This window comes from Macaca fascicularis, chromosome 9, assembly GCF_037993035.2.
Source record: "Macaca fascicularis isolate 582-1 chromosome 9, T2T-MFA8v1.1".
Lineage (NCBI taxonomy): Eukaryota > Metazoa > Chordata > Mammalia > Primates > Cercopithecidae > Macaca > Macaca fascicularis.
This window is the reverse complement of record NC_088383.1, coordinates 78,727,413-78,743,710: the sequence shown is the minus strand read 5'-3', so window position 1 is coordinate 78,743,710 and position 16,298 is coordinate 78,727,413. Positions and strand designations below refer to the sequence as shown.

At 41.5% G+C, this 16,298-nt stretch overlaps 1 protein-coding gene and 1 pseudogene across 3 annotated transcripts in view; one reads left to right on the top strand and one right to left on the bottom strand.

Moving 5' to 3' along the window:
• DNAJC12 (DnaJ heat shock protein family (Hsp40) member C12) overlaps positions 1-5,359 on the bottom strand; it is a 44,841-nt gene extending 39,482 nt beyond the window's left edge. For 2 of the 3 annotated variants that reach the window (XM_005565731.5, XM_074002007.1), the window contains exon 1: positions 5,148-5,359. In XM_005565731.5, coding sequence (XP_005565788.1) covers positions 5,148-5,225 — 78 coding nt within the window. In that variant the 5' untranslated portion in view covers positions 5,226-5,359. Of the gene's footprint in view, positions 1-2,625; positions 2,920-5,147 lie in introns of those variants that run through there. The other variant, XM_074002008.1, reaches the window with a different exon arrangement.
• Positions 5,360-7,778: 2,419 nt separating this feature from the next.
• Positions 7,779-10,560, top strand: LOC102134772 (protein DEK pseudogene; annotated as a pseudogene).
• The last annotated feature ends 5,738 nt before the right edge of the window (positions 10,561-16,298 follow it).

Sequence of the window (16,298 nt, the reverse complement as noted above, 5' to 3'; positions counted from 1 at the left end):
AGTCTCAAAGTATCTTCCCCAAGATATTTGTTAATTACAAAAGGAAAAATAACAACCCTACCTGGAAAAACCTAGCAGAAAACACCTGACAGATATCACCTTAACGAAGTGCTCAAGGTCAGTAAGGCACATCCATATCATGCACCCCCACATGAGATACTAAGAAAGGCACAACATCACTTCTGAGGAGTTCTTTCCAAAAATGCACAACCTTAATCTAATCATGAGAAAATATCAAACAAAGTCAAATTAAGGGACATTCTACAAAATAACTGACCAGTATTCTTCAAAGTGTCCAGGTCATGAAAGACAAAGAAGGTAGAAGAAAGCATCAGATTGGAGGTCACTAAGGGAACAAGACAACAAAGCGTAATAAGGGATCCTGGCTTGGATCCCAGAATAGAAAAAGGGCATTAGTAGGAAAACTGATGAAATTAGATAAGACTTATAATTTAGATCAAGGATTAACTGACTCTGGCCTGCTGCTACCTGTTTTTTAATTAAAGCTTTATTGGAAGACAGCCAAGATCATTCACTTACATATCGTCTATGGCTGTTTTCTCCAATGGCAGAGCTGAGCAGTTAGGACAGAGACTGTAAAGCCTGCAAAGCCTAAAATATTTGCTATCTCAGGATCAGCACCAGGTGAGGCAAGCAGGACACCTAGGTTTAAGGAAATATCCTCTCTCTCTCTCCCTCTTCCTCTCCCTCTACCTCTGTCTTTCTCTCTCTCTCTCTCTCTCTCTCAAATTTCTGTATGTGTACAACCCTAAATGTTAGTGCCTCCTTAAATTTTGCATCCTACACACCCTACTTGCCTCATTCTAGTCCTGACTCTATCTGGTCCTTTACAAAAAAATGTTTGCTGGACCGTGGTAGGGTTAATTGTAGCAATGTTAATTTTCTGATTTTTTGGTGGTTTGTGCATGTGGTCAGCGGCTGCGTCACTCTCTGGCAAAGATGTGCAGTTGTTGGCCGTGACCTCTGGGCTGGGATGATCCATGCTCTCGGTAGAGGCAGGGAAGCCCAGTCAGAACCATGGTCAGTACAATGGTAGCAGCTGGACCAACCATTGCTGCTGCAGGATTTGCAGGCCGTTATGTTTTGCAAGTCATGGAGCACATGGAGCCTCAAGAAAAACAAGTTTTTCAAAGTCTACCAAAATCTGCCTTCAGTGGTGGCTATTACTGAGGTGACTTTGAACCCAAAATGACAAAACAAGAAGGAGCATTAATACCAAGGGTAAGCCCTACTGCCAATAAAGGGAAAATAAGAGATGCTCATTAATAAATTATACTCTTTTTTTTTTTTTTTGAGACAGAGTCTTGCAATGTCACCCAGGCTGGAGTACAGTGGCGCAATCTCGGCTCACTGCAAGCTCCGCCTTCCGGGTTCACACCATTCTCCTGCCTCAGCCTCCCGAGTAGTTGGGACTACAGGCGCCCGCTACCACGCCCGGCTAATTTTTTTGTATTTTTAGTAGAGACGGGGTTTCACTGCATTAGCCAGGATGGTCTCGATCTCCTGACCTCGTGATCCGCCCGTCTCGGCCTCCCAAAGTGCTGGGATTACAGGCGTGAGCCACCGCGCCCTGCAATAAATTATACTCTTAAATCATAGCAGTCAAAATCAGTGAAGCTAGAGATTTACTAGAAGGTCAAGCTAAAAAATGAAGTAAATGTATGATGAATTTTAAGTTCATTTTAGTTTATGTGTATGAGTACGAAGTTTTTATAATAAAATGCCTCAGAGCTACATTTTTTTTTTAATTTCTGATTTTGATCATTGTACTTTCATTAGGTATGATGCTAACATAAAGGGAAGCTGGGTTAAGGGTATATAGGAACTCTGTGTACTATTTTTACAACTTTTATGTAAGTCACAAATTACTGCAAAATAAAACATCTTTAAAATAATGCAAACTCAAGGATAGGATAAGTGTACTAAGTTCCAAGTGCACAGTAACACTGTGGGGGCCAAAACAACAGCCACAACCACAACCACAACAACTTAGCACTCTGCACCAGGCACTGCTCAAAGTACTTTATATATCATATATTATTTAATCCCCACAACTCTATGAGGTGGGTACTATTTACTCCCATTTACAGGTTAGAAAACTGAGGCATAGAGGCTGGGCACGGTGGCTCACACCTGTAATCCCAACACTTTGGGAGGCCAAGGTGGGCAGATCACTTGAGGTCAGGAGTTTGAGACCAGCCTGGACAACACGGTGAAAGCTCATCTGTACAAAAATACAAAAATTAGCTGGGTGTGGTGGCATGCACCTATAATCCCTGCTACTCAGAAGGCTGAAGCAGGAGAATCAAATATATAACTTTAATCAATTTCCAGCACGAACTTGAAATTGTAAGAACTATATACCAAAGCAAAAGTATTACATGGGTGTCTCAATTCAATTGTGATAAGTAAAATTAAAATATCAAATTGTTTTGAAATTATAACAGCTAAAATGCTTTTGGGCATGATGAGTTCTGGTTAATTTTAGAGCATCAAATGAAGGAATACCTGAAATAAAGGCAATTTATCCAATATAAATCAAGTAAAGGAAATGTCATATTAGTAAAAGGTGTCATAAAAATATTTTTTTAATGAGAAGCATACCTATAAAAAGAAGAGAAAAGCCAGGTGCGGAGGCTCACACCTGTAATCCCAGCACTTTAGGAGGCCAAGGTAGGCAGATCAGGAGGTCAAGAGATTGAGACCATCCTGGCCAACACAGTGAAACCCCGTCTCTACTAAAAATATGAAAATTAGCTAGGTATGGTGGCACGTGCCTATAGTCCCAGCTACTCAAGAGGCTGAGGCAGGAGAATCGCTCGAACCCAGGAGGTGGAGATTGCAGAGACCCGAGATTATGCCACTGCGCTCCAGCCTGGCAACAGAGCGAGACTTCGTCTAAAAAAAAAAAAAAGAGAGAGAAAAAATGATATATATATATACAAAGAAGTGACAATATTATGACAAACATTTCGTTAAAAATAAATAATTGTTATCTAAATATGATATGCTATTGACAGACTAGTAAAATATATCCAGTAAAAGGAAAATTGAGACAAGGAAGTATGACTCCACCTGGTAACCATATTTTGAATATTACACATTAACAATGAGATTATTTTCTGTTAGGCTGTCCAGAATGAATCCCCCTTCTATGTAGACTGAAAAGACAATAGCAAAACTTCAAAAGACTGACTATGCAGCCATAAAAAAGAATGAGTTCATATCCTTTGCAGGGACATGGATGAAGCTGGAAACCATCATTCTCAGCAAACTAACACAGGAACAGAAAACCAAACACCACATGTTCTGTCTCATAAGTGGGAGTTGAACAATGAGAACACATGGACACAGGGAGGGGAACATCACACACCAGGGCCTGTCGGGGGGTGGGGGGCAAGGGAAAGGACAGTATTAGGACAAATACCTAATGTATGCGAGGCTTAAAACCTAGATGATGGGTTGATAGGTGCAACAAACCACCATGGCACATGTATACCTGTGTAACAAACCTGCACATTCTGCACATGTATCCCAGAACTTAAAGTAAAATTAAAAAAAAAAAAAAAAAAAAGACTGACTAAATAGGTCACAAGATAATGGAGATATAATGACCCTTACTTTATAGGCTAGCACATATTTTTTTAAATCCAAATCGTGAGCCTTATCAAGTTAAATTATATTCCTTTGATTTTAAAGTATTCCTTCAAAAATCATTTGATAATAGTATAATTTCAACTGTGAAACACATGGTAAAAATGGTAATAAGCTTTCTCAATTGCTATGAGCAAATCACCACCAACATAAACAAGGGTAACACATTCTTGAGAAGAACTATGCAACTGAAAGACCATTATAAGCTATTATGGGGGCGAGGCAGTTTTTTAATTTCAACGTGTCTAAGATAACTTCCTCAGCATGGCAAAAATAGAGATTTTAATCCTTTGTATCCAATAATGCATTCTATTCTTAAAACAAAACTAAGTACATTTTATTAATGAACTATGCCTTTATGAAACACAATAAATATAAAAATATTTTGCTTTAAAATGTTAATTTTACTACTTAGATTTTAATAAAAATAAATAAAATAAAATATATTAATTATAAAACATAAATATATCCTAATAACATGATTTAATAATATATAATTTAATAATGAGTATATTTTATATTAATCTCAACATTATTTGAAATATTGAAAAATTTGAAATAAATAAAATATTTAACAATAAGAGAATAATTCAGCTGTGGTAACACAGTAAAATAAAATATTTTGCAACCACTAAGAAGTGTACAAGGGAAGTTTAATAGCATGGAAAAGTCCTTGTTATAATATAAATGGGTAAAAAGCAGGAATCAACAAGTACATATAATATCCTCCCAAACATGTCTTTAAAGAATATACATAGAAAGAAGACTGGAGATTAATATGCCAAAATATCGATAGTGTTATCCTTGGGAGAGGGAATTATAAATTATTTTTCCATAATTTTAAAAACCTCTACAACCTTTATAATTGTTTATTGGGAACGTTAAAAATTTTGTTTTCTTACAGATCCAGTGAACAGCTACAGAGTTTGCACACATTTTGTTTCAGAAGCCACCCTTTCAAGAAGCAATTTCTGTCACACAATTTGAAATATTAACATAAAAGGATGCTTCTTGGTTTATATTTTGACTGCTCACATAGGAGTACACATTTTAATAAAATATATTTAAATCCCTAATTTTATAAGAAATTTCATTTCACCTCAATTATGAGTCACCATAATAAAGGTATAGCTTATGTATACTGTGAAACACTGCCATCAGAAATTACAATAAAATTTTAAATATTTATTTTTAATATACTATATTGTGAAACAGAGCATATGGCCACGTGCCAGAATATACACATTTAATCAGAAGCTTCCATAAAATTCCCATAGGACACTATTCAAGTAAAAACCCAACATACATTTAAATTCTTAACTTTCTCTGAGCCAAAAGTGCTTTAAAACAATACAAGGTTAGGTTTGTAGGCAATGTGACCAAAAATTCAAAGTTAAAACCTTAAATAAAAACTTGAAATACTATTGTGAAAAAGAATACTGTTGTGATAAAAACATTATCCACTGTCTTACCGAAGATAGTTCATCACATCCCAGTAATGTGTAGTAATCTTCAATATCTTCTGACCTGTAATTCAGTATTGCATCCATTTAGATGACTTAATCAGTCCTCCTTCCCTCGGAAACAGGAGGCACAGTGAGCTTCGAATTAACAGGAAGAAACTCTTTAAATCTGAATTAGAGCAGCACGTTCCAAATAGCAACAACTAGCTTTAAGACTGGCCACAGTCAATACAGCAGATGTCATCCTAGACCTTTGTAAACTCTGCCTCTCATTGGCTGTTTACAGAGAAGAAAAGAACAGTCCACGTGTCTATTATTGCAGTGCTGCCTGGGATCTGTAGTTTGAGTTTATATAAGAGATGTACCTGAACTATTTGTGTTATGAGTTAATAAAGACTATTTTCAGAAACTTGCCACATTAGCTACCTCTCCATCTCCTATATATTTTTGTCTCTATCCTTTAAAAAAAAAGAAAAAGAAAAAGAAAATTTGAAGCAATGTGGTAAAATCTTAGGATGTGTTAATAAGGATAGTGGGAGCTTTTCTGAGTGTTTAAAATATTTCGTTTTATTTATTTATTTATTTATTTTCAGACAAGGTCTCACTCTGTCGCCCAGGCTGGAGTGCAGTGGTGCGATCTCAGCTCACTGTAATCCCCATCTCCCCACCTCAGGTGATCCTCCCACCTCAGCCTCCCGAGTAGCTGGGACCACAGGCACATAGCACCATGTCCGGCTAATTTTTGGTTTTTGTTTTGCTTTGTTTTAAGAGAAGGGGGTTTTGCCATGTTACCCAGCCTGGTCTCGAACTCATGAGCTCAAAGCGATCTGCCTGCTTCGGCCTCCCAATGTGCTAGGATTACAGGCGTGAGCCACGGCGCCCGGCCAATAACACAGTCTTGATTTTTATGGAGCTTACGTTCTGATGAAGGAAGACAACTGAAAAACATAAACAAAACAAAACAAAACAAAACAAAAACAAAAAAAAACCCAGGATCATTTAAAATAGCGATTTGTAGACCGGGCATGGTGGCCCACACCTGTAATCCCAGCTCCTTGGGAGGCTGAGGCAGAAGAATCACTTGAACTCAGACAGACTCACTTTGCTTGGGAGGCGAAGGTTGCAGTGAGCCAAGATGGTGCCAGTGCACTTCAGACTGGGTGACAGAGCAAGACTCCGTCTCGGCCGGGCGCGGTGGCTCAAGCCTGTAATCCCAGCACTTTGGGAGGCCGAGACGGGTGGATCACGAGGTCAGGAGATCGAGACCATCCTGGCTAACACGGTGAAACCCCGTCTCTACTAAAAAATACAAAAAAGTAGCCGGGTGAGGTGGCGGGCGCCTGTAGTCCCAGCTACTCGGGAGGCTGAGGCAGGAGAATGGCGTAAACCTGGGAGGCGGAGCTTGCAGTGAGCTGAGATCCGGCCACTGCACCCCAGCCTGGGCGGCAGAGCAAGACTCCGTCTCAAAAAAAAAAAAAAGACTCCGTCTCAAAAAATAAAATAATAAAATAGTGATTTATACTGTAGAGAAAATAAAATAGGACAATGAGAAGAACTATATGATAACTCAGGTCAGATGGCTGTGCCCCCCTCTCCTGGGTTGGTTCTCCAGACTCAGGAGTGTCTCAGGTCTCAGGTGGGTCCAAGCAATTTATGTTTCAGTTCATTTTGGCCCTAAGAAATACAGCTCAGGTCTGGGATTTAGAGAAAAAGGTGAGTGGTCAGGGACACAACATTTTAACTGCCTTAACACTTTTTTTGTTTCCTTTTTCAGAGAGACAGGATCTTGCCGTATTGCCCAGATTGATCTTAAACTCCTAGACTCAAGTGATCCTCCCACTTTGGCCACCCAAAGTGCTGCGATTACAGATGTGAGCCAACATGCCTGGCCATTAACCCTTTGAATTCCCCCATCTTAGGGGAAAAAAATGGTTTTTCTTTTAGCCCACCTATATACATCTTTTTAAAGGTTTATTTCTGAAGAGAAGCAAGAAATAGTACTGAAGCACCATTTTTACTAATCCTTCATTGTACATGCTATCTTGCTAAAAGTTCTATATAGAATTTTAAGGCCAGGCACGGTAGCTCACACCATAATCCCAGCACTTTGGGAGACCAAGGCAGGCGGATCAGGAGGTCGGGAGTTTGAGACCAGCCTGACAAACATGGTGAAACCCCGTCTCTACTAAAAATACAAAAATTAGCAGGCGTGGTGGCATGTACCTGTAGTCCCAGCTACTCAGGAGGCTGAGGCAGGAGAATTGTTTGAATCTGGGAGGCGGAGGTTGCAGTAAGCAGAGATCGTGCCAGTGGACTCCAGCCTCGGCGACAGAGCAAGTCTCCATCTCAAAAAAAAAAAAAAAGAATTTTAAAGTACAATTAATTTTGTTTTGGAAATTTCACTACATCCTTTAAGGTATTTGAAGTTCTATTTGTATGTCACAATATCTTGATCTAAATCACCGATAAATGGCCTTTTAATGATGTGAAGTTGCCATGGTGGAATGCAGTATGGTGGTTCCTCAAAAAATTAAACATAGAACGACCATGTGACCCCACAATTCCACTTCTGGGTAAATACACGAAAGAATTGAAAGCAGGAAAATCTTGCTGATTCTGGGGAGCCGAGCGCGCAGCAGCGAGCGTCACGCCAGACAGCGGCCCGCGCGCCTTCTCCTCGGCGTCGGCCGCCGCCGCCTCCCAGAACCTCCTCGTGCCCTCGCGTGCCAGGCCCGTGGTGGCCGGGATCCGCGGTTCACAGCATGTCCGCCTCGGCCCCTGCTGCGGAGGGAGAGGGAACCCCCGCCCAGCCCGCATCCGAGAAAGAACCCGAAATGCCTGGTCCCAGAGAGGAGAGCGAGGAGGAAGAAGACGAGGACGACGACGAGGAGGAAGAGGAGGAAAAAGAAAAGAGTCTCATCGTGGAAGGCAAGAGGGAAAAGAAGAAAGTAGAGAGGCTGACAATGCAAGTCTCTTCCTTACAGAGAGAGCCATTTACAATTGCACAAGGAAAGGGGCAGAAACTTTGTGAAATTGAGAGGATACATTTTTTTCTAAGTAAGAAGAAAACCGATGAACTTAGAAATCTACACAAACTGCTTTACAACAGGCCAGGCACTATGTCCTCATTAAAGAAGAATGTGGGTCAGTTCAGTGGCTTTCCGTTTGAAAAAGGAAGTGTCCAGTATAAAAAGAAGGAAGAAATGTTGAAAAAATTTAGAAATGCCACGTTAAAGAGCATCTGTGAGGTTCTTGATTTGGAGAGATCAGGTGTAAATAGTGAACTAGTGAAGAGGATCTTGAATTTCTTAATGCATCCAAAGCCTTCTGGCAAAACATTGCCAAAATCTAAAAAAACTTCTAGCAAAGGCAGTAAAAAGGAACGGAACAGTTCTGGAATGGCAAGGAAGGCTAAGCGAACCAAATGTCCTGAAATTCTGTCAGATGAATCTAGTAGTGATGAAGATGAAAAGAAAAACAAGGAAGAGTCTTCAGATGATGACGATAAAGAAAGTGAAGAGGAGCCACCAAAAAAGACAGCCAAAAGAGAAAAACCTAAACAGAAAGCTACTTCTAAAAGTAAAAAATCTGTGAAAAGTGCCAATGTTAAGAAGGCAGATAGCAGCACCACCAAGAAGAATTAAAACAGTTCCAAAAAAGAAAGTGAGTCTGAGGATAGTTCACATGATGAACCTTTAATTAAAAAGTTGAAGAAACCCCCTACAGATGAAGAATTAAAGGAAACAATAAAGAAATTACTGGCCAGTGCTAACTTGGAAGAAGTCACAATGAAACAGATTTGCAAAAAGGTCTATGAAAATTATCCTACTTATGATTTAACTGAAAGGAAAGATTTCATAAAAACAACTGTAAAAGAGCTACTTTCTTGAGATAGAGGACAGAGAAGATGACTCGTTCCCATAGATTCAAAGATCTGATTTATACCATTATACCAGCAAAGAGAATGTATTTCCTTTTCTAAATCCTTGTTAAGCAACATTAGAACTTACTGCTGACCTTTTTATCTTGAGTGTTATGTGAATTTGAGTTTGCTATTTTAAATCGCATTTCTATGCCATTTTTAGTTTAAAATCTTGCATGGCATTAATTGTTCCTTGCTTTTATAGTTGTATTTTGTACATTTTGGGTTTCTTTATATAAGGTCATAGATTCTTGAACTGTCGTGGTTTTTAGTGCGCTTCATATTAGCTTAAGGCATACTTTTAATCAAGTAGAACAGAAACTATTATGACTGGGATTTATACACACAGAGATTGGGTATTTAGTATATGAAATATTTTGAATACACATCTCTGTCAGTGTGAAAATTCAGCAGCAGTGTGTCCATCATATTAAAAATATACAAGCTACAGTTGTCCAGATGACTGAATTGGAACTTTTCTCGCATGTGTATATATGTCAGATTGTTAGCATGACAAAAGTGACAGATGTTATTTTTGTATTTTTAAAAAACAATTTGTTGTATATAAAGTTTTTTTATTTCTTTTGTGCAGACCACTTTTTAAACTCACATAGGTAGGTATCTTTACAGTTGTAGACTATGGAATGTCAGTGTTCAGCCAGACAGTATGATGGAGCATGGAAAGTCAATTCAGTGATGGAACACTGAAGGAACAGACAGTTATCCTGCTTTGCTCGAAAGTGTCATCAATTTGTAATTTTAGTATTAACTCTGTAAAAGTGTCTGTAGGTACGTTTTATATTAAGGACAGACCAAAAATCAACATATCAAAGCTTCAAAAACTTTGGGAAAGGGTGGGATTAAGTACAAGCACATTTGGCTTATAGTAAATGAACCGATTTTTATTAACTGCTTTTGCCCATATAAAATACTGATATTTACCAGAAACTTAGCCACCTTCATGATTACGATTAAAGTACCAGATTATAATGCCAGAATATAATGTGCAAGTAATCGTGGATATCTCTGACAAAGTGTGTCTCAAAAATAATATACTTTTACATTAAAGAAATTTAATGTTTCTCTGGAGTTGGGGCTCTGGCTTTTAAAGTTTGTCTAATCAGTGTTGATTCTAGATGATCAACACAACGGACCACTCCTGAATGAGACTAATTTTGTCTTTCAATTTACTGTCTTAAGTCAGTTTATTAAATCTGAATTTTAAAACATGCTGCTTATGACAGAATGACACATTTGATGTACCAATTAAGTGTTGAAAAATATCTTTGCATCATAGAACAGAAATATATATGTTGAATGTTAACAGGTATTTTCACAGGTTTGACTTGTTTGATAGTTACTCAGACACTAGGGAAAGGTAAATAGAAGTGAACAAAATAAGCAACTAAATGAGATCTAATAATTGGCCTTTGATTTTAAATATTTAATTTGTTCTTATAAACCTTGTCAATAAAATTAATCTAAATCAAAAAAAAAAAATTGAAAGCAGGAATTTGAAAAGATATTTATATACTCATGTTCATCAAGGCATTAGTCACAATAGCCAAAAAGTGGAGGCAATGCAAGTGTCCATCAATGGATGAATAAACAAATAGAATGTTAGAGCTGGGCATGGTGGCTCATGCCTGTAATCCAAGAACTTTGGGAGGCTGAGGCAGGCAGATCACTTGAGGCCAGGAGTTCAAGACCAGCCTGGCCAACATGGCGAAACTTCATCTCTACTGACAATACAAAAAAGTTAGCTGGGTGTGGTGGCACATGCCTGTTATTTCAGCTACGTAGGAGGCTGAGGCACGAGAATTGCTTAAACCCAGGAGGTGGAGGCTGCAATGAGCTGAGATCGCATCATTGCACTCCAGCCTGGGTGACAGAGCAAGATCTTGTCTAAAACAAACAAAAAATTGTAGTATTGGCCAGGTGCAGTGGCTCATGCCTGTAATCCCAGCACTTTGAGAGACCAAGGCAGGAGGATTGTTTGAGCCCAGGAGTTCAAAACCAGAATGGACAACATAGCGAGACTCTGTCCCTATTTTTATATTAATAATATAAAAAAATTTTTTTTGAGATAGAGTTTCATTCTTGTTGCGCAGGCTGGAGTGCAATGATGTGATCTTGGCTCACCGCAACTTCCACCTCCCAGGTTCAAGTGATTCTCCTGCCTTAGCCTCCCGAGTAGCTGGGATCACAGGCATGTGCCACCATGCCTGACTAATTTTGTATTTTTAGTAGAGACGGGGTTTCTCCATGTTGGTCAGGCTGGTCTCGAACTCCCGACCTCAGGTGATCCACCCGCCTTGGCCTCCCAAAGTGCTGGGATTACAGGGGTGAGCCACTGCACCTGGCTTAAAAGTTTTTAAAGTGTATGGTATCTTCCCCCTGGCTCCCTTACTCCTGTTCTCACCGTGTAATGTGCCTGCTCCCACTTCACGTTCTGCCATAAGTAAAAGCTCCCTGAAGCCTTCCCAGAAGCTGAACAGATGCTGGCTCCATGCTTCCACATCCTGCAGAACTGCGAACCAATGAAACCTCTTTTCAGTATAAATTACCAAGTCTCAGGTATTCCTTCATAGCAATGCAAGAATGGCCTAATGCAAAAAATTGGTACCAGAGTGGGGCCTTGCTATAAAGATGCCTGACAAAGTGGGAGCAGCTTTGAAACTGGATGATGGGCAGAGGCTAGAAGACTTTGGAGGGCTCACAAGAAGACAGGAAGAAAAGGGACTCCTGCGAGACTGGTTAAATATGGTTGTGACCAAAATGCTGATGGTGATATGGACAGTGAAGTCCAGGCTAATGAGATCTCAGATGGAAATGAGGAACTTATTGAGAACTAGAACAAAGGTCACCCTTGTTATGCCTTAGCAAGGAACATGGCTATATAGTATTCACGCCCTAGGAATCTGTGGAAGTTTGAACTTAAGAGTGATGACTTAGGGTATCTGGCAGAAGAAATTTCTAGGCAGCAAAGTGTTCAAGAAGTAACCTGGCTGCTTCTAACAGCCTATCTTCAGATGCAGGAGCAAAGAAATTACTTAAAATTGGAACTTATATTTAAAGGGAAGGCAGAATGTAAAAGTTTGGAAAATTTGCAACCTAGCCATGTGGTAGAAAAGAAAAACCCATATTCAGGGCAAGAATCCAAGCAGACTATAGAGCAACCACTTGCTAGAGAGATTTGCATAAATGAAAGGAGGTCAGGTTCTGATAGCCAAGACAATGAGAAAAAAAACCTTAAAGGCATTTCAGAGATCTAAGAATGATTTAGGGGGCCAGGCTCAGGGTCCTGCTGCCCTGCACCACTCTGGGAGGCTGCTTCCTGCATCCAGCCACTTCAGCCCCAGCCTCAGCTCAAAGGGGCCCAGCTACAGCTCAGGCCACAGCTCTGAAGGGTGCAAGCTGTAAGCCTTGGTGGCTTCCATGTGGTGTTAAACCTGCAGGTGTTCAGAATGCAAGAGTGAAGGAGGTTTGGCAGCTTCCCCCTAGATTTCAGAGAATATGTAAGAAAGCCTAAGCAGAAGCCTACCACAGGGACAGAGCCCTCACCAAGAGCCTCTTTACTAGGGCAGTGCAGAGGGGAAATGTGAGGTTGGAACTTTAATATAGTTTGGAAAGTGTCCCTGCCTGAATCTCACGTTGAATTGTAATCCTCAGTATTGGAGGTAAGGCCTGGTGGGAAGTGATCAGATCATGGGATTGGATTTCTCATGAATGGTTGAGCATCATCCTCTTGATGCTGTCCTCACAAAAGCGAGTGACTTCTCTGAGATGTGGCTATTCAAAAGTGTGTATCACTTTGCTCTCTCTCTCTTGCTCCTGCTCCCACTATAGGAGATGCCTGCTCCCGCTTCAGTGTTCTGCCATGATTGGAAGCTTCCTGAGGTTTCCCCAGAAGCAGATGCCTGTGTTATGCTCCCTGTGCAGCCTGCAGAACCATAAGCCAATTAAACCTCTTTTCTTTATAAATTGCCCAGTCCCAGGTTGTTTTTTGTTTTTTGAGACAGTTTCACTCTGTCACCCAGGCTGGAGTGCAATGGCACAAAGTCAGCTCACTGCAACCTCGGCCTCCCAGGTTCAAGAAATTCTCTGCCTCAGCCTCCTGAGTAGCTGGGATTACAGATGCCTGCCACCACACCTGGCTAATTTTTTGTATTTTTAGTAGATACGGGATTTCACCATCTTGGCAAGGCTGGTCTTGAACTTCTGACCTCGTGATCCACCTGCCTCGGCCTCCCCAGGTGCTGGGATTATAGACGTGAGCCACTGCACCCAGCCTTGGGTATTTCATTATAAAAATGTGAGAATGACCTAATACAAACCCCCACACAAAGTCCCCACTGGGGCACCGCCTAGTGAAGCTGTGGGAATAGGGCCCCCACCTTCCAGGCCCAGAGTGGTAGATCCACTGGCAGCTCACACCCTGCACCTGGAAAAGTCACAGGCACTCAACTCCAACCCAAGAGAGCAGCCTGCAAGCCACAAGGTCAGGGCTGCCCAAGGGCTTGGGAGCTCGCCCCTCACAGCAGTGTGCCAAGGATGTGAGACATGGAGTCAAGAATTATTCTGGAGCTTTCAGATTTAATGAGTGTACAGCTGGGTTTCAGGCTTGCTTGGGACTTGTTTTGAGATGGAGTCATGCTCTGTTGCCCAGGCTGAAGTGCAGTGGCGCAATCTCGGCTCACTGCAACCTGCATCTCCCAGGTTCAAGCTATTCCCCTGCCTCATCCTCCCTGAGTAGCTGGGATTACAGGCATGTGCCACCATGCCCGGCTAATTTTTGTATTTTTAGTAGAGACAGGGTTTCGCCATGTCGGCCAGGCTGGTTTCCAACTCCTGACCTCAGGTGATCCATCCTCCTCAGCCTCCCAAAGTGCTGGGATTACAGGCATGAGCCACAGCACCTAGCTTGTTGCTCCTTTCTTTTAGCTGATTTCTTCCTTTTGGAAAGGGAATGTTTACCCAATACCTGTATCTCCATGTATCTTGGAAGTAAATAACTTGTCTTTGATTTTACAAGTTCATAGGTGGAAGGAACTTGGCTTGAGTCTCAGATAAAACTTTGGACTTGGGACTTTTGAGTTAATGCTAGAATGAATTAAGACTTTGGGGAACTATGGGCAGGAGATAATTGTAATCAGCAATGTGAGAAGAATACGAGATTTGAGGGGTCAAGGTAAAATGATGCAGTTTAGACGTTGTCCCCTCTAAATCTCATGTTAAATTGTAATCCCCAATGCTAGAGGTAGGGCCTGGTAGGAGGAGATAGGATCATGGGGCCAGGTTTCTCATGAATGGTTTAGTGCCATCCTCTTGGTGCTGTGCTCAGAACACTGAGTGAATTCTCGTAAGATCTGACTGTTTAAAAGTGTGTGGCATGGCATCTTCCCCCTCACTCTCTTGTTCCTGTTCTTGCCATGTGACATTCCTGCTCCTGCTTTGCTTTCTGCCATGAGTAAAAGCTCTCTGAGGTCTTCCCAGTAGCCAAGCAGATGCTGGCTCCATGCTTGTACAGCCTTCAGGACCACAAGCCAAGTAAAACTCTTTTCTTGGCCGAGTGCCACAGCTCATGCCTGTAGTTGTAGCACTTTGGGAGGCCGAGGCGGGTGGATCACTTGAGCCCAGGAGTTCGAGACCAGCCTGGGCAATATGGCAAAACCCCATCTCTACAAAAAGTACAAAAATTAGCTGGGCATGGTGGCATATGCCTGTAGTCCCAGTTACTCCAGAGGCCGAGGTGGGAAGATCACTTGAGCCCAGGAGCTCAAGGCTGCAATGAGCCACAATCATGCCACTGCACACCAGCCTGGGTGACAGAGTGAGACCCTGTCTCAATTAAAAGTAAAAAAATATATATTTTCTTTATAAATTATCCAGGTTCAGGTATTCCCTTATAGCACTGCAAGTATGGCCTAAGACAATGTGATTTTTAGGAACATTTTAACCCAGGAATTCATAGAAGCACCCACAAAATAAATGAAAGGAGGAAGGAGCAAAACACATAAGCTATCATACAGAGATGGAAATGTCCATTGCGTGTGTTCAGTTAAAGGTAAGGAAAGTGACCTTATGGCAAGGTATGTTGGAGAGAACGCCTTTAATACTAGGATTGAACAGAAGACCTGGGCCAGAATGTAGAAAGCCTTGATGATCAGGTGGAAGACACTGAGTGAGTATGGATGCAACAAGAATTGTTGTAGGTTCTTTTTTTTTTTTTTTTTTTTTTTGAGACAAAGTCTCGCTTTGTCGCCCAGGCTGGAGTGCAGTGGCACCATCTCGGCTCACTGCAAGCTCCGCCTCCTGGGTTCACGCCATTCTCCTGCCTCAACCTCTGAGCAGCTGGGACTACAGGCGCCCGCCACCACGCCCGGCTAATTTTTTGTATTTTTAGTAGAGACGGGGTTTCACCGTGTTAGCCAGGATGGTCTCGATCTCCTGACCTCGTGATCCGCCCACCTCGGCCTCCCAAAGTGCTGGGATTACAGGCGTGAGCCACCGCGCCCGGCCTGTTGTAGGTTCTTGAGCACGGGAATAACATGTTAAACGCAGAACTTTTAAGATTAGTCTGGTCAGCCAGGCACAGTGGCTTACGCCTGTAATCCCAGCACTTCGGGAAGCCGAGGCGGGTGGATCATGAGGTCGGTGTTTAAGACCAACCTGACCAACATGGTGAAACCCTCTCCACTAAAAATACAAAAATTAGCCAGGCATGGTGGCTCACACCTGTCATCACAGCTACTCGGGGAATCACTTGAACCCGGGAGGCGGAGGTTGCAGTGAGCCGAGATAGCACCACTGCACTCCAGCCTGGGCAACAGAGTGAGGCTCCATCTGAAAAAAGCAAATAATAATAATATAAATTTATTTCATACATTGTGGAGGCTTGGAAGTTCAAGATAAAGCTGCCAGCAGATTCAGTGTCTGGTAAGGCTTACGCTGCTTCATAAATGACACCTAGTTGCTGTGTCCTGACATGACGAAAAGGGCAAGGCAGCTCCCTTCAACCTTTTATAAGGGCACTAATCCCATCATGAACACAGAGCCCTCGTGACTTAATCACTTCCCAAAAGACCCAACTTCTTAATTCTATCACAGTGTGGATTCAATTCCAACATAAATTTTGGAGGGACACACTCAAACCATAGCGATACACTTCTGAATCTTAGTGCTCTTTTTTCCTTTTCACTTGATTGTCTCATTCTTTTCAACATCTGCAAAGCATT